Source organism: Alternaria conjuncta (genome assembly GCF_024043145.1).
Source record: "Alternaria conjuncta strain BMP 0040 chromosome Unknown scaffold_36, whole genome shotgun sequence".
Lineage (NCBI taxonomy): Eukaryota > Fungi > Ascomycota > Dothideomycetes > Pleosporales > Pleosporaceae > Alternaria > Alternaria conjuncta.
Genome location: NW_026250125.1, coordinates 30,360 through 52,434, shown reverse-complemented (window position 1 = coordinate 52,434; position 22,075 = coordinate 30,360). Strand labels below are relative to the sequence as shown.

The following is a 22,075-nucleotide window of genomic DNA, read 5'->3' as shown; positions in this document are numbered from 1 at the left end:
CCAGTCCTCTTGCCACCACATCTAATAGTTGCAGTTTATAGAACTCCTCACAGCCTCTGGTAATCTGCGCCTGCCCCATCTGCGCTTCCTACAGTCCAGGTGATGCTCGAGCGTGCTTCGACATGCCTCGAATCCGGCGGACGCCAGCTCTTCCGCGCTCCGAAGCCATGTCTACGCAGTCGGCGCACGTTGCACCCAACTCCTCGGCACCACGGTGCAAGCGATCTCACTCTCTCGCCTTGGCAGGTCGCATCCCCGACTATCGAAGAAACAGGTGGTGATGGTGGCAATGGAGCGGCGAACAAGGCCAACACAGACCAGAAAACCCACGAGGGTGTAATGCTCGACTTTCTGTACCCGGAAAAGACCCTGGCGCTTCTTGGAAGACTATCCGTAAACCCGCTCAGTTCAATGGAGCAGAGGCGACAGCAGCCGTATGCGATTCGAGCCCGCCGTTTTTCGACAATACAGGCGCAACCTGTGCAAGATGAAACACAAATGGATGTGGATAGGGTAGAACAGGCCAAAAAGGATGCGGCAGAGCTATTACAAGGGTCGGATGCAATCACGGCATTGCAGAACTACCTAGATTCGCCGTCACCTGAGGAGCAAGAGTTGGCCTGGCAGTTGTATACTAGCATCCCCGAGGATCGCTTGGCGGAAGTAGAGACACTGCAAGTACAGCTCCTGGACTATCTTGTCCAGGACGGTGAGCCTATAGTACCGGAGCGAGTCCTTCAGGTATTTGACGCGCTTCGCCCCGTCGCTCGACGGCTATCATCACATCGAGCAGCTATCAAAGCCTACGTTGCATTGGGGATGATAGGGCCGGCAGTTCGACTTTATGACAAGCTCGCCAAGCCCATTGCATCAGGAGGTCCCAGTCAGGTTCTACTGCATAGTGGCATAGATGCAATCCTTCGACGAGCCGTTCTCGACGAGCAGTGGGATCTCGCGTTTCGTGTCTTCAGAGAGTTCCATCGGAAAGCGCATTCCATTCGTGGTACTCCCACATACCACGCGATTCGCACCGGCAATACACTCCCAGAGTTGTGGGGTCAGGCTGCAACATTACCAGAACTTCTGGAACATTTCGAGTCTTTCTTGCGATACGTCAGGGAGTTTCAACACGAACTCACATCTACGCCATCCCGAGAGCGTGATTTGGCCTGCTTTGTCATGTCCTTCGTACCTCACGTAATGGATCGCGTCTTGCTTACGGAAAAATTCGACGATGATTTTGTTTGGGATTACTTCATCGGGCTCTTTGACAGTCTCCACTCTCTAAATCTCCCCACTTCAACTCTCTACGAGCACGCGATTCGAAAGATGTTGAACCTTCCAAAATACCGAGAATACACCAACCAGCGAAAGATTCCGCTCGAGCTATATAGAAGATACCGGCAACTTTATCTCTATGGGGACAAAAGCACTTCCGAAGGGCCACCATCACGGGTCTTGATCAGGTCTATGATCTATCAGCATTCTTCGAAAGGCGGCCTTGGACGTGTTCAGGATCATCTACACGATTTACGCACCTGGTACCCAACTAAGCCGCTACGGTCTGGTCTTCTCAAGTACCTGATTCATACGTATGCCAGGGTTGGTAATGTGGAGAAGGTGGACGAATACGTCAATGAGCTTCGATTACATCACCCAGACGAAGTGACAATCAGCGTACTCTCATCACTTCCGTATGTGTATGCACGACGCGCGGATGTCGATGGCACCATCACCCAGTTCAAACGCATACACGAAGAGTTTCAGATGACCCCGGATACTGCTTGTTGGAATATTTTACTGCTTGCCTACGTCCGTTCCGAGGACCTCGATGGTGCTCTGGAATGCTTCAACAATTGCTTAGACTATGGCGTTGCACCAGACGTGAAAACTTTCGGGCCTCTGCTCGACTTTTGTGCCCATAGAGGTGACGTTGAGGCTTTCGAGACACTCTTCTCCAAAGCCAAGCAGATGGGCGTACAACTTGACACGGATGTTCGTGCAAGGGCGGGCTATGTCGAAGCATTTCTAAATGCGGGTGATCCAGAAGGCGCCGAAGCGATCGCATATGGCATGCTCAACAGTTATAAGGCAGGGACACTCCACGGATACCCTCTCTCACATACATGGAACTTGTTGATCCAACGGCGCGCAATGGACCGCGACTTAGCGGGTAGCAGGCAGCAATACAAACTAATGGTCGAGAACAACATCCCGCTGGATAGCTGGACTTTTGGCAGTCTGATGCGAGCATTAGTCGAAGTAAAGCAGACCAACGCTGCTTACAAACTGCTGAGAGTCACAATGCCGGAACAAGGATACCGGGTCCATGCACTTCACTACGCCATAGTGATGACCGGTTTCTTGAGGGAGGGGCAGTATCAACAAGCTGTGGAAGCTCACGAAAGGATGAAGGCGCGCCAAGTTCCACAAACCGAGAGCTCCCGCCAAGCTTCACTACAAGCGCTTGGTATGGCTGATTCCCGGCAGCTAAAGAGGAGAGGAGCCAAACATCCGAACTACAAGCTTCTCCGGGTCGAAGAGGCTCTTGAAGAGATGCTCGTCTCCAGTACAGCGCAAGAGATTGCGCACCGACAACCTGTACATGAACGATTTGACGATGTGGACAGTTTCGATGACCTTCGAGCATCCTACTATGGCCTGATGATCTCGCTCTATAGCGCCAGATCAGCATATAAACTCTGCAAGAAGCTTTTCCAAAAGGTCGAAGCAATGGTAGCAGATTCCGGCACCTACGCTATACCATTGACCCTCGTCACGTCGATGATGGAGGCGCATCTCAAGGCAAACAACCACGCCGAAGTCGCAAATTTCTGGGAACTCGCGCGCACTTCCGCCGCAAAACTCACCAAGACCTTCCACCAAGCCGTGAACCAGAGCGCCCCTGTCCCTGACGACACCTCCATCACCGACCCTTTGATCCTACAACGCTTCCAAGAAGCGCACATCTCCGACAACCGCCGCCAGATCCTCGCCAAGCCAGCTCGCTTCTACATCCGCAGTCTCCTCGCGCAATCCGACGCCGACAACCCCACCGCCGCGCAAGACGCCCAACGCACCATCCGCGACCTCCTCGTCAACGGCTTCACAGTCGACAACCTAACCTGGAACGAACTCATCCAGCAGCTCATCCACCGCAACCACATCATCGACGCCTTCTCCATCTGCGAAGAATACCTCATGCCCCGCTTCCCCGGCTGGCGCGAACTCATCCCCAACTTCATCCGCAACGACCGCAAAGGTTTCCAGTGGATGGAGCTGCGTCCGAATGATCTCAATAAAGCTAGTGTGCTGCCGCGGTACAAGACTATTATTTTGCTGGCTAAGGCTTTTGGTCAGGTTAAGAGCGATGAGAGGAATGGGGTTGGGTATGATGAGGAGGCTGGGGCTTGGTTGGCGGAGGTTATTGAGAGTAAGGCGCCGTTGACTATGAGGGCTATTGATTCCATGCCCAGGACTTTCGATAAGTTGCAGCAGCGGCATTTCGGTGTTTTGTAGAGACAGTAGTCTGTATATATGTAGAGTATGTAGTAAATTACGATCTGAAAGCGTTGTATGCACAAAGGATTTGGCTGATGTGAAATCTGATAATGATGGTCTTCCCACTGTGGTCAAGAACGCGCGAAGACGGAAGCAACCACCTCGGCATTTTCGGTACAATGATGCAACGAGAAAACTACGTACCCCGAGTGTAGGAACACGTGTGTGCCCATACAACAATATTCAGAGCAACCCCATATCTTTCCAAAGCAACAATGTCTTCTTCAAACCCTCTCAATGCAGACTACGCATGGTCGCTGTACGACGATGAGCCCATCCAAGGAGCCTTCGAACTCGACACCGCCAATGGCATCGACAAGGCCGTCGCAACAAGCGTCACACGTCCCTGGCTCTTCGGCTTTAAGCCCACCACGCGTACATCAAACGGACGGAATGTTCTTATTCTAGGTGGAGGAGGATACGTTGAGCTCATGGTGGGAAGAGAAGGCGTGCAGGTAGCGAGGTGGCTAGCAGGGCTCGGATTTTATGCCTTCGTGCTCATACATCGTTTTCCGAATAAAGAGACGGGCAGTCAAGCGCCAGTAGACGACGCCAGGCGGGCGTTCAAGTTGATTCAAGAGAAGGGATTTGCAGAAGGCTGTCGGGCTATATGCGGTCTCTCATCTGGTGGTCATCTCGCTGCATCGCTACTCTCGACGTATCCCACCTGTTGGAGCAACCCGAATGCGGAAAGTGGCGTTCCATACCTCGAATTCGCTATCATTGGCTATGCGCCCATCTCGACGAATGCAAAAGGACGCCAGATCATTGCGAACAAGCCAGCGCTGGAGCCGCCGGAGAAACAGGCGCTTTACGATACCGTGCAGCCAGACGTACAGTTGGAGAGCAGGGTTCCGCCAACCTTCATAGTGTATGCTGGAAATGATCCGGTCGTGCCCGTGGTGAATGCATATAGGCTCGCTGAAGGCATCATGAAAGCGGGTGCCCCTGTAGAGCTTCACGTCTTCTCGGATGCGCCGCACGGGTTCGCATTGGATACGCTGGGACTTCCGGTGAGCGATTGGCCGAGCATGTGTGAGAAGTGGATGAAACAAAATGGCTTCATGGGATAAGCGCAAGGTATTGCGTTGTATAGTTGTCTACTCAGCGGAGAGCGTGCCATAGATGTGTTGGAATCAACAGTTCGTGCAGGCTCTCGCATACCTAAGTAAATCTAGTGAAATTAGGTTGCGCCTTGCGCCGGCGTCGAAGCTTTTGTTGACTTTTTCCGAGGCCGGTGAAATCTCAACTCATGCTAAATAACTAGTGCCTGGCTCTGCTCATGACCACGTAACATGATGAAGGTCAAATGGGGCGAAGCCAATACCCCTCGAATACTCTGCAAATCTCATGATAACCCAGACTCTGAGCAAACGCATACGTGTTTCGGATCTTTAAAGCCCCAATTACATTGATGCTCGGGTGCAAAAGCAACTTGACACATTCTAGATGTCCTCCAGAAGTGGCAAGGTGCAATGCAGTATGCCCTGCATGAGTGGGTACCGAAAGATCAACTATATCCCGAAGTAGATATACGATCTGGGAATGACCTTTGTATGCTGCGATGGCAAGTGGCGTAAACCCTTGATTGTCTTGTCGATCCCGCAAACATGCCTTCTTTTGCAAGAGTTTTAAAATTTCCAGGTGCCCATTGCTTGCTGCATACCAGAGGGGACTGCGTCCATCAGCATCTGGGACATCGCAAGGGTAGCCCCTCAGGTATTCAATGACATTCTTCCTTCCTCGCATAGCCGCAAGACCGATAGCGTTACTGTAAGTACTGTCCATCAACGCCGTAGCGTTCGGATAGCTATTATGGTAATCCCGGATGAACTTCATAATGTGAACATGGCCAGCAAAAGCAGCCCACATCATTGGTGACCGACGAAGAACACCCATGTTGTTGTATCGGTCATCCACGCATACGGGGTTCTCTGTCTGTGAGGTCGCCTCGTGAGTCGCGACTTCCATCTTCCAAATCATTGCGCAAGTTTTCAGATTTCCAGAGATAACTGCGATGTCCAACGGGTATAATCCGTTTGCGGCTTCGATATCCAAACCGTACTTCGGAGGCATGAGCGGTAGTAAGCGTTCATGATCCCCGTCGCAGCAGGAAATATACAAGCCTGTACGCTGGAGGCTGTCGATGGCGCATATGTCATCCAACGACCATTTCTTCAGGCTTTTCGCATCGTATAGAATGTGTGACACAGACCGACCAAGGCAGTCTGGGACTTTGCGTTGCCGAAGTCGTGAAGCAATAGTGGGTACGCTAGCAAACACACATGGAATGAAAAGCTGTGAGGACTTCAGCGACGTCGGAACTTCCATCTGCAGCTGATTGAAAAGACCGTCGACTGCAACTAGGAAGCCTTCTCTATACAGGAGAAATAGCTCAGCGTTGTCTATCAGCAGATGAGGCTGATCGCGAAGCAGCTTCATCTGCAATACATGCGAAAGACCGGGATAATTAGTGGTATCCCATGAGGTAGCTTTCTGATGCGCCGTCTCCAAAGCGACTCGATCTCCGGTCCATGTTGCGGATTTAGCGAACCGTGTACTTCTCAGGGCAGACTGAGCAAGGGATAGACTAGGCCCAGCCCCCAATTCGAGTGCGCGGGACTCAAGCCCGTCAGCGAAAGAGCGAAGTTCGTTCACAAGGATCTGTACTTGCGGCATACAGTCCCTTGGATCTTGGTATCGCGTGTCGTATGTAAACGGCGTAATCATTTCACTGGCTACTGCAACGAGTTCTTCGATTGCCATGCTGAGCACTTCAGCAACTGACAGGAGCAATACACTGCAGAAAATTAGCTATACAAAGATGAATATGACCTTGGTTGTATAACGTACGCCTCTCGTGCCTCAAGTGCCGTTGCATCTGCTTGAGAGAATTCGGTGTCTAGCCCATGATATGAGACTCTGGGGGTATCATCTCTGGAAGCCAGCCAGCGTAGTCCTACAGGCCATTCTAGAGTGGACTCGACAGGGGATGCGCGTGTTCGTTTACGAGGCCGAGGCGGTTGTGGTTCCGAACACTGATGTCCCATAGTCGTGCATCGCTCGCATCTGTCCGGCCACACGCGGCCCGAAGGGCTACACTGCAAGGATTAGCTTGGCGATTGTCTGAAGCTGCTCACTGATATCTTACTTTCTGCTTGTCTGTGCGGCACTTGCCACATTTCAGTGAGTCTCGAGCCCCTGCAGGCATCACGTTGTGAATCTCTGGTCAAAAGGTAATTGTAAAAGCTCTTGCGAGAACCCGACGATTCTACGATTCAGATACGAGCAAGCTTCCTCTGGGATCCAGATATATCTAGGTCAGTATGTGTGTGTGTGTATTGCGTCCTTCTATGCACGTATCGATCAATCAAGTCCTGTCGCATGGTCGCGGGCCAATAGCGCATGTTGCGCGGATGCAGGTACTCTCCCCGCGGGCCCCCTGCACCTGCTGGTAGTGCAGGAAGAAGTAGCGGTCGAAAACAGTTTCGTCGTCCAATAGCGCATCTTCGCTGTTAGGCGCAGCGTCGCACATATGCGAAGCTGGGATAACCTCAAAGACGACAATATTCCCGCCAGCGTAGGCCTCCAATGGCGCATTTTGGAAGGATGATGCGCATCCGCGATGCGCGATGGGCGGCATCCCACCCAGATATGTTCTGTCGCTTCACCACTGGCTGTCCAATAGCGCAATCGAGCCTTTGCCGTTGGGCAACTTCAGCCTCTGTCGCAACTTCGTGGCTATCGCAACCTTCGCATGTTGTAGAGATACGGCGTTTTATGCTGCACCTAAGATGAAATAGTGAAGACGAAAATACCTGAGTATTGACCGTGATCAAAGTATAAGTACTCGTCGCCACAGCGGAAATCGTCCAGGCATGTCCGATCCGATAAACTGTCTTGCATCCATATCAGAGCTTCTTCCGTTAACAAACCTTCGAGTCACGTCTCGACAGTATTATAAAATCCAACTCGTAGATTCGAGCCTGGCCTGTGTGAGCTGTCCACTCTGTGTTAATACCTCACCTATGCTAATGCAGACAGTCCTCAGGCTTCCAAGTAAGGTATCCAGCGCCATGGATATCTCATTACAATCCGAACCAATAGCGACACAGCTTAGTTTCAATGTGATCGGAACATATCTCGCAGCTGTGACTGCGGTCATAGGAATCCTTGCTCTTGCGAATACTATGCTACGCCAACGCCGGCGCACTATTCCGACCGACACATACGAGCTTGATGCCACGCCGGTGTAATCTGTGAGTTATAGAGGAGAGAAAAAGGTCGATGTCGACTAATGTCCCAGTCTTAGATGCTGTTGTCAGCGGCAGTGGGTGGGCGCAGCACGTGGTAGGATGCCCAAGCAATACGGAAGTGGCAACGAAGAACATCGAACTGTCGTCAAATGGCGGACGCGCTGGTCCGAAAGAGGACATCTAGTGGCGGTTTTTGTTAACATGTAATAATGGAGAATGTTCACACCAAAACGATTCATTTTATCCTTCATCCTGAGGCGAGGCCGGGTCTGCTGTGTGCCTGCCTGAGATGACAGCCGGATACGGATCAGGCTGAAACGGGTGAGTCGGCAAGGAAGCAGCAAGACAGGTCAGTGAGTTCAAGAAATATCCATCACATGTGGTATGGAGCCGATGGTTGCGATACCCGACTGCAGTACCAAATATCAAATGGTGTATGATGTGGCTGTGAGGCGTGTGGCGAGTAAAAATGTTAAGGTGGCGGGGAGGAGAGCAGGTCTGGGCAGGAACCGACGCCTAGCGCAGAAGCCGGGCAGGGTGACGTACCCACCTTTCGGTCGCGCCTGCCCGCGCCTAGAGGCAGCATCCCTCGCGCCTCGACTCCCGCCATGAGCCAACACGCAATATTGCTCCTCGAAACTTCAGACGACCGCCGGAATAATGGTGCGCATAACAGAGAAACGACACCATGGGAACCCGAACTGACCATCGCAGGCGTCGCTTTTGCGGCAACTCGTAGCCGGCCCTCGCGCCAGGCATGCTGAAGCTGGCCTCGACCTGTGCTATGTGACCGACAACAGTACAGTCGCCCCAAGAAGGTTTCCAGTGTTTGCCCTCTGACAGCGTCTAGTAATCGCTACGTCTGGCCCTAGCGGCACCTACCCGCAGCGCGCCTATCGCAACCCGCTTGACTCGCTCGTAAAGTTTCTCGACTCGAAACATGGCGACGATTGGGCCATATGGGAGTTCCGCGCTGAAGGGACGGGCTATCCCGACTCGGAGGTCTACGGTCGCGTCTACCATTATCCCTTCCCCGATCACCACCCGCCGCCTTTTGCCCTGATACCGAACATCATGGCCAGCATGCGCAACTGGCTCCATGAGAAGGAGGGGCGCGTCGTCGTCGTACACTGCAAGGCCGGGAAAGGGCGATCGGGAACTGCTAGTTGCAGTTACCTCATCAGTGAGGAAGGCTGGCCGGTGCACAAGGCTCTGGACCGCTTCACCGAGCGGCGCATGCGTCCCAACATGGGCAAAGGCGTCAGCATCCCCAGCCAGCTCCGATGGATAGACTACGTGGATCGCTGGGCCAAGCACGGCAAGTTGTATGTCGAGCGGCAGGTCGAAATACTTGAGGTACACTGCTGGGGCCTGAGAGACGGTGTCAAAATCCAAATCGAGGGCTTCGTCGAGGATGGCAAGCTCATCAAGAACTTCCACACCTTCACCCGCGACGAGAGAGAGATTGTGCGGGGCGAAGTCAAGACTACCGGCATGGCACAGGCAGTGCAGGAGGTCATGTACAAGAACGGTTTCGGCCCATCCAAGACGAGCGAAGGTCCCAAGAATGGCTCGACTTCCTCCCTCGAGCAGCAGCAGCAGAGCAATGTCGATGGCACCACCACGGCCGAGCCAAGATCGTCGCGCGAGAGCCTACCCACGGGCACAGGCGACGTCGTCTTCCGACCCGCCAAGCGCGTAGTTCTGCCCACCAACGACATCAACATTGACGTCGAGCGTCGTAACAAAGCCGCCTTCGATTTGACCATGGTCACCGCTGTCGCGCACGTGTGGTTCAACACATACTTTGAAGGGAACGGCCCTGAGCAGAATGGCAATGTCGACCAGTCGGGCATGTTTGAGATTGCATGGGAAGCCATGGACGGCATCAAAGGCTCATCTCGAAAAGGCACACAAGCTTTCGAGCGCATAGCCGTAGTCTGGCGCGCACTCTCTAGTGAAGAAGGCCGACCTGGTGTTGTCATTACAGAACCGAAGGAGGGTGAGCCTGTGCAACAAGCCGAGCCCGCAGATTGGAGGGGTACCAAGGGCGTGGAGCCGTCCGAAGACAAAGATCTAGGTGTCCGTACAGCGAGCCCACCCAACGAGAAGTCCGACATCAGCCGAGCGAACAGCGTCCGAAGCGAGAACAAGAAGGGTACCACCATTGTCGAAGCTCCCGGCCGGAGGGACAGCGGAGATAGTGACACCAAGCATGTCCGACCACATGGTCCGAATGGGGAAAAAGTCTTGATGGAGCCGAACGGTTCTGCTTCTCGAACAAGCACAGACGCGACAACTAGTGGGCCGACAACGGCAATCTCAGACCCCACGCAACCAGATCGTCCTGACAATTCTAGTCATGTTGCTAGCCACTCGCGATCCGCAGACCAGCCTACTGGGTCACACCAGAGCGGGGGCCACATTGGCGGAATTGCGGAGAGCTTGAAGTATCACGTCTCAGGAGCAGCTCACACCAACGATCTACCTGATGGAAAGCCTGAGAGTGAGATGAAGGATGCGAAAGAGCATGGCCTTGGGCACATGCATTTTGGCAAGAAAAAGACAAGTTCGTAGGTGCCTATACCCTTACAGCGACGGCAAAACTCGTGCATCACGTCGTTGTCTTCGGTAATGCGGGGCGTTATTTGGAGCTGCATGACAGAACCGGAAGCTTGCGGTTGGCGTCTGGTCAGCGTATCACATGTGCGCACGAATCGTGCTTTGCGCGTGTTGCATGGCGCTGTATGCATTGATGAGGCGTTGTACAGCGCGCTTCTTTCGTTATGAGAAAGTGTTTTGGGTTTGTAGGATTGAGGTTGGTTTCGCTGTTTCTCAGATACACCGCTTGCTTTCGATCCACTAGGGAACAACCAATACTTCTGATTAGAAATTCGTCAACACCAAGAGCCCTAATGTATGCGCGACTGTATATTCGTGCAGCATGGGAGAAGTGAGGCGAGCTGTCCACGGGTGCTCGGTAATGCGCTCGATACCTAGCCGACGCAGCTGCTGCATTCCTTCCTGGTAAGGCAGGGCCACTCAGCGCGACACACGAACGACCATCACTGCAGCTCAGCAGCAACCGATGGGAACACAACGTCAACGGATGAGCCACTTTGGTAATATGCATGTGCGTAGAGAGCACATTGCATCTATGTGTTACCGGAAACGCAGGGAAGTGTGATGAAGAGACAGCCGCAGCGCCACCGAACCAGTCCACAGGTATAAGAGCGTCACGCAGTCGACGGCCGAGTTCTGTGATCCCGTATAAATGCCCTCGAGAACGAGAGGTGCAGATAAACCATGAAATCTTGATTGGGACCGGCGAAAGCGAGCGCGTCCACACTCCTGCAAGGCTGAAAGCACTGTCAGACGAGGCTGAGCTACGCTCTGCCTTGACATTGGTTACCTCCTCACCGGTCATCACGACATCGCTCTTTTTTCAGCCTGTCTATGCATTATAGCCTGCTCAGGCCAATACATCGACGAAACGTTGCTCCTACAGGAAGGTCGTGGCTAGGCAGCAGATTCGGCTGAAGAGGTTCATCAGGTATGTGCGGCCTCCACTCCACCACCACCCTGTACTGATATGGTGATAAGACGATCTAGTCGAGCACGCTGGCTCCCAACAAGTTCAGCCTTGTCGGATTTCGCTATTCAGAGCTCTTCATTTGCCAGATCCCGGATTAGGTACTGCGGGGTAATCGAGAACGGTAATACAAGACTGCAGCCTAGTAGTGTGTTGTGTGGGCGAGAGATCTGATTAGAGAAAGGTGTGGGTCGGGAAACAGAGACAGAGTGAGGTTAGGCTTCACCTTGCGGCTCTGTCGGTGGATAAAAGGGTGTGAGATCTAGGTCCTCCTCTTGTCTCAGCCTTGAGACTGTCTCATCTGCGATTGCTTCTTTCCTTGAACGAGCCAGACCCCAAGTTTACATGTTACGACTTCGCCCAGGCCCCTATCTCCAGCTGCATATTCAACAGTTAAGCAATAGCAGAGAGCTAGCCTCGCATCTTGGCAAGTCTACGACCCATGAACGGACCGGATAATTCGAAGACTTCTTCCACCAAACCTTCCTTACCTGCCAAAGCTAGCAAAAAGCTCTCCGACACCTCGTCATCGTCACCAGTCATTGTTGCAACCCCGTCCGTGAAGTCCGACCCGGACGACATCTCGCTGCACGAGCCAAAGATGGATTCTTCACAAGAGACTGTCGAAGCTCATGTGGCTGATACATCTCAGACTGGCGATGAGAAGCAGACTGCTGTTTCTGTCGAGCATACTGAGGTGCCGAAGTCTGAGCTGGTCGTTGCGAAGAAGAAGAGTGTCAGCAGGCGAGGCAAACATGCATCAAAGAAGTCAAGGCGTAAAGCAGAAGAGACGTCTACACCAGACGATAGTGGCTCTGAAAGCGACAGTGAGTCGGAAGAGAGTAGTGAAGATGAGAAAGCCAAGCGTAAGAAGAGGCGGAAGTTGGCCGCGAGACGAGCAGCAGCGAAGAAGAAGCAGCGGGCGAAGGCGAAGAGCAAGAAGAGCAAGAGTAGGAAGCACGATTCAACAAGCGAGGATGAGAGTTCGGCTGATACCTCCGACTCGAGCTCGGACTCAGATTCAGAGGCAGATGACAAGAAGAGCCGCCGGAAGGCCTTGCGAGCCAAAGCCAAAAAGAAGAAGAACAAGAAGCTAGACAGCTCTAGCGACGACAGTACCTCTGACACTTCGAGCTCATCCGACAGCGAGTCCGACTCTGAGGATGAGAAATCGAGACGTAAACGCGCAAAGGCGAAAGCAAAGCGGAAGGCAAAGAAAGCAAAGAAGGCCGAATTATCTGAATTTTCGTCAATGACATCGTCCTCCGAGGACGATCTCGATGCGCCGGCTCCACCGCCAGAGCCTCCGCTGCCAGGAGATACCCTTGACACGCAAGTGACCAAAGTAAGTGGTTTGCTCAACAGTCTCAAGGCGCAACAAGCTTCTCTCAACGCTGCCGCTGCGGCTGCCGCCGTATCTACTACGAAGCTTGACAAGCCAGTCAAGAAGAACGCCCTCGAGTTTAAGCGCGTCGACCAGGTTTTCGACATGAAGATACGTGATTGGAAACTCGTCGAGAGTAACGCCGACCAAAAAGACGAGTTTGATTGCGTGTTCACCGTGCGCAGGAGACTCAACTGGGAAGGCAAGTACCAAGAGACACAACTGGATATCAAATCCAAGTTACTTCGCAACGCACTCCAAGAGGTTTTCAAGGACTGCAAGAGTATCAGCCTGGTGGAAGACATACCGCAGATTGACCCTCACACGCTGTTCCACTACTATGACGAACTGAAGACCTACATCAGGAAGACGCTGAAGCCGAAGTTGAAGAAGGCAAAGAAGTCGAAAGAGCAGAAGCGCGTCAAACAGCAGATTGCATCATGCAAGCTGCTTCTGAGTTACATTGATGAGGATTACACTGCGACGCGCAAGGCTCTCCGGCCCATGCTCAAAGCGGGTACGATCACGTACGACCTCGTTTGGGCATTGTTCAAGCCTAACACGATCGCCTTCACTCCCACGTATCACAACAAGGATGATCCGCGATGCTTCAAGGTCGAGACCGCGTATGAGTATGAGAGCTGGATGACGGGTGTCAAGTCCTGGTATGTAGATGGCAAGTATCTTGAGTATGACGGCAAGTCGTTCGGCCTTGGAGACCATCAGATTACGATCCAGGCGTTCAAGGGTCACAAGAAGATTACCAGTCTCTCGGCTTATCCGTTGAAGTACCACAAGGATCCTGAGGTGAGTCGTTGACCGGTTGATCGAGCGTGCATTAGCTAATGGTCTTGCAGAGCATCAAGAAGCAACTCGTCGACCGAGGCAAGAAGTTTGTCGCTCTCCAAGGCATGAACTACCGCCTCCAGAAGGGCATTGCGTACATGAAGCACAAGAACAACATCATCCGCTTCATCATCAACGGCCGCGTCATGGTCGATCCCGCCATCTTTCGCCGCATCAATCCCAACTATCCGCTCTCGTATCTCAAGCAAGACGAGCTTGCACAGAATGAGGAAAACGATGATGACGATGACGATAGTGACGACTGCTGCTGTGGATCTGATGAGGGCGAAGAAGACGAGGAGAAAGACAAGATGCGCATCGTCATGTGGAAGGACAAGAAGGGCAAGAAGCATCCCATCCGCGTACCACAAAGCGTCATCGACAAGGAAAAGGGCGACAGCCCCGACAAGCAAGTCGAGACCGACGAAGACGGGGCAGAGAACAAGCAACAATGCTTCACCGAAGAAGAGCTCCTCATCGCCTCTCCCGTCGTCCTCGGTTTCGCCTTCTCGGAAAAGCTATGGCTCGAATTCTCGCTCGCCGGCATCGACGACATCAAATGGAACGACGAAGCCTTCTCCAGCCTCGTCCTGCCCAGCCGGATCAAGCAGAACCTCAAAGGCCTCGTCTCTTCGCACCGCTTCAACGCCGCAAAGACCATCGACGACGTCATCCAAGGCAAAGGCAAAGGCCTCAACGTCGTTCTCCACGGTCCACCCGGTGTAGGTAAAACGCTGACCGGCGAATCCATCGCCGAGTACCTCAAATGCCCACTCTACGCCGTCTCGGCAGGCGAACTAGGCACCAACAGCCGCTCACTCGAAACCGATCTCAACCGCATTATGGACATTACGCATTCCTGGGGCGCTATCCTCCTCCTCGACGAAGCAGACGTGTTTCTCGAAGCGCGCCAACCCCACGACATTCATCGCAACAGCCTCGTATCGGTGTTCCTGCGTCTGACAGAGTACTACCAAGGCATCCTCTTCCTAACGACAAACCGCGTGGAAACGTTCGATGAAGCTTTCCAGAGCAGGATCCACATGGGTATCCGCTACGACAACCTAGAAGCCAAGGCGAGGAAGAAGATCTGGCAGCACCATATTGGCAAGGTGGAGCAGATGGGTCGTGACGCCGAAGCCGAGAAGAAGAAGGGTAAAGATAAAGATAGTGATGAGGAGGGTTTTGCGAAGGAGGGGAAAGAAGATAAAGGTGGAAAGGTGATGAAGCCGTTTACCGAGGTGGACTTTGATGAGCTGAGTAAGAGGAGTATGAATGGGAGACAGGTATGTTTTGTTGTTGTTGCGGTGGTGTGCGTGCATGTCGGCTAACAACTTGTGCAGATTAAAAATACGGTCAAGACGTCGCAGTCGATTGCGCTTGCGGAGAAGTCGGTCTTTAGTATGGAGCACGTCAAGCGTGTGCTTGAGGTTGCTGAGGCTTTCGAGGATGATATGCGCGGGGGTGGGGGTTACCGTGATGCGAAGAGGATGTATACCTGAGGCGGGTCTCTTTCACCGGACGGACTGTGAGGTTGTTGTTTTGAGATATCTTTCGCTTTCGCTGGGATGTGATGGATGCCGGCAGGTCGTTGAGCCGCTTGTTTCTTTTGTTTATACGTCTCCTCTCAAGTATATTATTGCAACGTCGATTGATTCTTCGAGGTCCATGACAGGTCTGTACGTCTCGTTCGCGGTCACCTCTGACACGCGTGGCTCCTTCCAAAGTGACAGTAGATGTGGGAAGGCGCAGACGTGGCTTACAAATGTCATGATGCTGTCATGAGCGTTCCTGCCGGTAGATTTAGTGCTGCCGGCGCTTCGGGAATAGCGCAAAAGCCGACGCTGGACGCCTTTAGATCCTCGACGTCAGCTAGGCATGCACTGCGACTAGTGGGACTTGATATCAACAGCGCGATTTATGTGCCTTTCCAAGCAAAGTATGTAGGGTCGTCATCTGAATTTATGTGTGGTGTTGTTTGGGAGCCGTTCAGATCTGGAGATGGCATCCCACCTATCCACACGCTCCTGCATCACCTGCGGCCATGGCTGGCTATCGCATCTACGCGCAGGATGATCCATAGCCTAAATTGACGCGAACTAGGCCAACTGACGTCGTCTCTAGTGATGAGTTCTAGGCCCCGTCTCAGTCGTGCCAAGCAGCAGTGGCTGGTATCAACTCCACAGCGTCCCCACGCAACCTCGGTGGCCTTTTCTGGGGCGCGTCAGCTCCAGCGCGGAAATACTTCAACCCTCACTTTTATTCCCGCCAACGTTGTGCCCACTGCTGCCGCTTGGATCCTCGCATTTGCCCGTCGCTGTCAAGCACTCGGACCAAGCTCACGCGCAGCCCGGTCGCCGCACGCGCTGCACCATGGATGACGAAGGCACGCAGCCCTCGACGAGTCCGGATCCGTCCACCACCAGCGCGACAGGCACCCACGGCGATGCGCCGCCAAAGAAGAAGCAAAAGCGCAACAAGCCGACGCTGAGCTGCGAGGAGTGTGTCGAGCGCAAGACCAAAGTGAGTGCAGCGCGCTGGCGCAATGGCTGCCCGAGACTGAACCGACGCAGTGTGACCGCACTCGTCCTCATTGCTTGGCCTGCATCAAGCGACAATCAACATGCAAATACTCCGACATCGCCAACCTGATCGCGACTTCGACAGACAAGTAAGTTCCCATGGCATCCCTGGCCGCGCATCTGCTGAGCCTTTGCACAGGGTTGGCGCCGGTCGCACTGCGGGACGCTCCAGAAAAACGAGCGCGAGGCCTTCGTTGCACCTTGGCAGCGACCCGCACCCACATGGCAACAAGCCCGTTCAGGTAATACACATCCCTTGGTCCTGTCGTAGCATTGCGAACCTCCTGCGAACTCTGACTCGTTTGACAGGCCCACATCCAGGTACCACCAACGCCAGTCAGGGCCCAATATCGTAGCGTGTCCTTGTCATCATCAGGGTCCTCGCCATTCCTGTTATCAAACATACCCTACTCTAACCACACACCCGCGCCATTCTTTGGACTGGGTTCGGAACATCCCTTTGCTAATTACTGGACGAGTCGCGGCGGTCTCGCCGAAGTGGTCGGCGTGCTGCCAGCTAAAGAGCAGGCAGATATTCTGGTGGACAAGTACTTTGATGCTGTCGACCCAGTGTACCCCATGGTACATCGCAGGAACTTCTATGCCGATTACCAACGTTTCTGGTCGCTACCAATAGAAGAGAAACATGCAGCAGATCCCGTGCTGGTTGCTCTTCACTTTGTTGTGTACGCTATGGGAACGCAGTTCATCCGTACCACAGATAATACCGAGCGAGCAAAGATTGCCGAGTTCTACATATCAGCTGCTCAGCAGGCGTTGCGAATATCTTCGTACCTCAGTCGAGCTTCAGTCAGAACGCTGCAGGCCATGGTTCTGATAGGATACTTTTTGATGAACGACAATCATGCTTCTGATGCATGGGCTTTTGGCGGAGTTCTAGTACGGCAAGCGTATGCCATGGGGTTACATCGCGACCCAGACATCATTGCGCCTCGGTGCTCACTGAGTGACAAGCAGCAACGGCGGAAGCTATGGCAAGCCATATATTTTCAGGACACATTCCTTACCGTTTTACTAAAACTCCCACCGACCAGTGTTTTCTCAGACATACAGCCAGAATCCCTGAGCGATGACCTTGATGAATACATCCCAAACGGTTCTTCAAACAACGGCACGACAGACCCCGTCATCAATCCTATGAGCATCAGCAACATCGCCTCGAACCACGATCTCTATCCTTCCTACGAGTTGTCAGATCGAAGATACATCCGCTCGATGTGGCATATGGCCAATCTTGTGTCCCGCACTGTCTGCATCCCGCGTTCGTTAGCAACGCCACTGACGACCTCAACATCGCATAAGGCCGAGCTGGTGAACGAATACTTTGCGCTGCACAAGAGCTTTCCAGCAGATCTTACGGCATCTGACGAAGCCACTATACGTAGTATGGCAGAAACAAATCCACGCGGGTTACGACAGAACTTGTTCTTCCGAAGCAACTTCTGGCATTGCGTCATGGCCATACAGGCGGACGAGAACCCGGCCGAGGGTGTACCATGCGACGTCAAAGGTGCGCTGGACGCAGCTAGAATGGCGTTGCAGTCTTTCTTCCATTTCTGGGAGTACCTTAGGATCGATGCCAGCGTATGGTGGGTGTTCCAGCACCGCGCGTTCGAGGAAGCGGTAGGTCATAATCTCTGTGTTGGGTTACCATGTTACTGACATGTCTCTTAGCTCCTCATGGCACGCATCCTTGGTCAACAAGCGCAACCGCTTTCACCCAGTCATAACGGCATGCCTCCTTCAGCAGACCCCTTGCTCAAGGAAGCGAAGGAAGATGCGCGCAAATGTCTCGATATCTTGGATCTGGTCGGCATCGCACCGGAGATGCAGAAGACGAGGACCGAGGTGCTGAGGACTGCGTTTTCGGATATATTGTGGTAGATGCGTGTAAATATAGGCTAGGTAGCCGCGGCGGCGGCGTCGATTCACCTGATAATGTAATATAATAGGGAATTTGAGATCAATGCAAGAAGATATCGCGGAGGTTGCTGCTGGTGAGGGATACAAGCAAGAAAACGATCTGGTGTGGGGCGATGCGGATTGACTATGTACATGCCTGGGCAGACAGAACATCTGTTTCAGGCACAAAAGCCGTAATTATGGGGTTCAAGTGCTTATGGTCGGCGATTTCAATGTGGTCAGTTGCTGCAGTTCCTGCCGCGGTCATCGTGTAGTCGGACCTTTGGCAGGCTAGCATTTTGCTAGCCCGTTTCACGCGCCGTTGTGCGGACGGACCCGTTGCGTTTGTAAGCAATATGTCAGCTATACGTTGTTGAATAGGATGCATAGTTTAACAAAGAAGAGAAAGCAAATCTGACTTAGACTGCCCAAGGAGGGCATGGCCTCGGTTCGGCCTGATTATCGGAGTTGTACTTTGACATGCGGGATGATCGTGATAGCTCTGTGCTCAAGTAGTTAGCCAGACTCATGCGATACACATACAACCATCATTCAACCCGACCTTGAGGCTCACCACCACGGGTTCTTCCATTGCAATCATAGGTACACAATATGACAGCTCGGAATCAGAACTTTCCCTGATACCCCGACCTACTGGATCAGCTAATCAATCGCGCTGGAGCGTTTTTCGACAGCAACTTTATTTTCCATGACCGGTGTTGATCGCCCATCTCATGTTACCGATACAGCGGAAGACAAGGCTAGGTGATCGACGGTCAGCGTGGATCGTTACTGAGGATGGCACGAAAGCGGGATCTGGGTCGAAAGGGGAGATTGACCTGGAGCGGTGAGCGACGAAGGGGTTATACGGAGGTGATCTAGATGATCTACGCGGGCACGGAAGGAAGAGATATCGTAGAGGCTGAAAATGGTCAAAGTCGGGGTGAGCTCGTTCTGGCTTTCGCGCTAGCATATGATGAGTCTCCTTGCGAGGAGTTTCGGTTGTCTGCTTTGGGAGTTGGATGGTAGGTGCCGGTGGTTACCGGGCTGGATTCCATCTAGACCGAGAGTGGATAGTCAAGATGGATGCACAAATGTAACTGCTTTAATAAATGTGCAGGTGCTTGAACGCAGCAACAATTCTGCTAGATGACACGGAGGCATGAATGCAAAGACGTGGAAATCGATGCAGAATTCTATTACTATGGGGTATCGTGCAGTGCTTCAAATGGAACTTCTAACTAAAAACGCTCATGGACCTTTGCGGCCTTTCCAGTCGATTTGCTATCGAGAGTGGAGTCGCTGGCCCCTCCAGGGCTACCTCTCCTTTCACGCTCTGTCGTGTGTTGACGACTCTTCTCTGATTGTTGTCGCTTCTCACGTTCATCTAGGACGGTGGACGTAACGTATCCAGGCAGCCCCTGCTGTTGCTGCCATGCTTCTGATGGTTGGCTTCTGCCCAGTATTATCTCCTCATCAGAGCTGGCGCTCTCTCTCCGAGCTCTGGATGTAGTGATTGTGATCGACTTCTTTATCGAAGGCTTGAGCGTGCCCAGTTGGGTGCCCGACTGCAGCGGACCGGAGTTCAGTGAGGGTTTACTCCAGGGTAGAGCTGAGGCTGAGCGAGTGATCTCGAGAGCCTGCTTCATGAGCGGCCTCAGAGTCGCAATGGAACCAGCTGTTATGCCCAATCCCACCTCCACTGTGCTCCAGATCGCAAAATCGGTTGTTCGGTAGAGGAAGTCGCCCTTGTATCCCTTCAATGAGGTCGTGTACGGGAGACGGATGATCGTTGCTGTCGAACCACTACCGAGTTGTTAGAGACATTATTATGCGGCTCGCGAAATACTTACATTGCGGCAAGAGCAATGACCGACGCGACTATGACTTTCATGCGCTTCTTCATGTGCAGATCCTTGACGATCAGAACCGGGAGAATCGCAAACACCCAGTCCGCAAACGCGTTGAGTCCAGAAACCACGAACGTGAAGTTCATGACTAGTGTCGCTGACAAGCAAGTGCCATGGTGATTAGGGTCCAGGTCCCACCAGAACGAGACCGGCTTGCACTGGAAGATGACGACCGATGTGTATGCGACTCCCACGATGGCAGAAACTACCATGATGAACCGAATGAGCCAGATGTGCATCGGTACGACAGTGATTCGCAGCAAGAAGAACCCGACGGCGATCTTGAGCATGCATGTCGATAATGTGTAGAATATTTCGCAGAAGAACCAGAAGTTTAGGGCCGTTTGCGCTTGTTCGTCGGTGAGTTTCTCGCGGCGAACACCTGTTCCGTGGAGCGCACCGCCGATTTGAGACACGAGATAACCGGTGAAAAAGAAAAGTGTGACGACCATGCAGTAGTCGTCAATGCCGAATCCCTTCACCATGAAGATCCTACATTCTTATCAGCGACGCGTCCAAAAACAATGAAGATAGCAAGCAGATCTTACCTGACATAGCAACGAAGCCCAACGGTGATATATGTTAAGATCAAGAAGGTGAGGGCTATAGCCAGCACCGAACCACTTCGGTCCTCCATACTCGGTGGTGTGTCGGGAGAATCGTCAAAATAAGGTTATGTAGGCGAGGGAGAGGATTGATGAGTCTGGAAAACCGCGATTCGAGTACGATCTTGCAGCATATTGTATTTCGACAAGTTCGGCCTCCCCCTCGTCGCTGATCGCGCGAACAGACGTCTCAACACTTTCTCCGAGCCGTGTGTCTCCTGGCATTGTGAACGCTAGAATACTGTTAGCAAGACCACCGACGCTGCTCTGGGTATCCTTGCGACGGTAGTCGACGCAGGTTACTGTTCGAGCCAGGTTCATTGTGGGGCAGATCCATTATGGCGAGGCAGGAAGATCGGCAACGTGCTTCGCTAAGCGTTGCCACGCGAGAAAGGGGAGTGCGAGTCGTTTGCTCGGCCATACAATGAGGCCACTCGGGCGCCAAAAGCAAACGGATCTGTCTCTAGCCTTCTACTAAATCCCCACTGATGAAAGCCTCTGGTTGCTTTTGTCAATCTGGAGGTTCCAATGGTGAGGCGTGCAGCGGGAGCTTGAGTCGGGAGGAGCATTTAGCGAGTCAAATGTGTGCACGGAATCATGCAAGCGTGGACGTCACCGCGTCGAGGTGCACAATCCCATGGCGAGGAAAGAACTCCGAAGAATCCCACCTTCCCTGAACGGGCGAAAGGAGAAAGGGCGATCATACTGCATGTCAAACTGCTTTTGGCTTGAAAGAGCAAAGGCCTTACAATATGTACAGGCATCGAAGTGCCGGTTCTCTGCGGGTCTCCAGGGTTCAGGAGCCGTTCCATAAGAGTCTGACAGCTCTCTGGCCGTCCCTGCCGCAACTTTGTGCGCGATTGCGCGTTGGTGCGTGTGAAGAATTCCTGAGGGTGCTATCCGGCGCCGTCCAAACCAGACGTTGGGAGCAAACTCTATGAGGACGGAGGATAGGGTAGGTAGCGCCTCCGTGCCGTACCGAACCACCATCTTTGTGCCCTACGAACGTTCCCCGCTCCCCGGTAGTGGTCTTCAGCTTGTAGGTGGCTTTCGTCCTCATGACTGTTGAACTCATTCCAAATTCCAGGTTTTGTCCCTACGATGGCTGATGGTGTGCGCAGAGTAAGGTGTACGCTTTCATTGGCTGGCTAACCCAAGCGAGTTGCGACAGCCTACGAAAAACGAAGAAAACTCATGCTGTGGCGCGTGTTGCTGAGTTTTTCTCTACCCAACCTTGCCACATGGCTTACAAACGACTCGTAGATTTTGCAGAATGGAATGCCTGATCTGTGTCGCGAGCGTATGACGTTCCAGCGTTCCTTGTCCATTTTCGAAAAACAAGAAGGCCGGATCAGTTCACGGCTTCTGCACTAAGCCAGTATGACCGAAGTGAGACCGTTCCTGGGGGATGTACTA

General features: G+C 52.9%; 6 protein-coding genes across 6 annotated transcripts; 5 read left to right on the top strand and 1 right to left on the bottom strand.

Annotated features, from left to right (window-relative positions):
* Positions 1-102: 102 nt before the first annotated feature.
* On the top strand, positions 103-3,519 carry J4E85_011495 (uncharacterized protein; the record flags this gene model as incomplete). Its single annotated transcript, XM_051475698.1, has 1 exon — positions 103-3,519. The coding sequence occupies one exon, from the start codon at positions 103-105 to the stop codon at positions 3,517-3,519; it is 3,417 nt and encodes a 1,138-aa protein (XP_051320474.1).
* Positions 3,520-3,776: 257 nt separating this feature from the next.
* Positions 3,777-4,634, top strand: J4E85_011494 (uncharacterized protein; the record flags this gene model as incomplete). The annotated part of the gene is made up of 1 exon (XM_051475697.1): positions 3,777-4,634. One exon carries the CDS (start codon positions 3,777-3,779, stop codon positions 4,632-4,634), a length of 858 nt encoding a protein of 285 aa, XP_051320473.1.
* Positions 4,635-8,477: 3,843 nt separating this feature from the next.
* On the top strand, positions 8,478-10,394 carry J4E85_011493 (uncharacterized protein; the record flags this gene model as incomplete). The annotated part of the gene is made up of 3 exons (XM_051475696.1): positions 8,478-8,480; positions 8,532-8,616; positions 8,668-10,394. The coding sequence occupies 3 exons, from the start codon at positions 8,478-8,480 to the stop codon at positions 10,392-10,394; spliced, it is 1,815 nt and encodes a 604-aa protein (XP_051320472.1).
* Positions 10,395-11,851: 1,457 nt separating this feature from the next.
* Positions 11,852-15,141, top strand: J4E85_011492 (uncharacterized protein; the record flags this gene model as incomplete). Its single annotated transcript, XM_051475695.1, has 3 exons — positions 11,852-13,600; positions 13,651-14,925; positions 14,983-15,141. 3 exons carry the CDS (start codon positions 11,852-11,854, stop codon positions 15,139-15,141), a joined length of 3,183 nt encoding a protein of 1,060 aa, XP_051320471.1.
* Positions 15,142-16,012: 871 nt separating this feature from the next.
* On the top strand, positions 16,013-18,126 carry J4E85_011491 (uncharacterized protein; the record flags this gene model as incomplete). The annotated part of the gene is made up of 5 exons (XM_051475694.1): positions 16,013-16,162; positions 16,213-16,310; positions 16,361-16,463; positions 16,531-17,865; positions 17,917-18,126. 5 exons carry the CDS (start codon positions 16,013-16,015, stop codon positions 18,124-18,126), a joined length of 1,896 nt encoding a protein of 631 aa, XP_051320470.1.
* A 1,259-nt stretch (positions 18,127-19,385) lies between these two features.
* On the bottom strand, positions 19,386-20,691 carry J4E85_011490 (uncharacterized protein; the record flags this gene model as incomplete). Its single annotated transcript, XM_051475693.1, has 3 exons — positions 19,386-19,950; positions 19,998-20,546; positions 20,603-20,691. The coding sequence occupies 3 exons, from the start codon at positions 20,689-20,691 to the stop codon at positions 19,386-19,388; spliced, it is 1,203 nt and encodes a 400-aa protein (XP_051320469.1).
* Between the last annotated feature and the right edge of the window lie 1,384 nt (positions 20,692-22,075).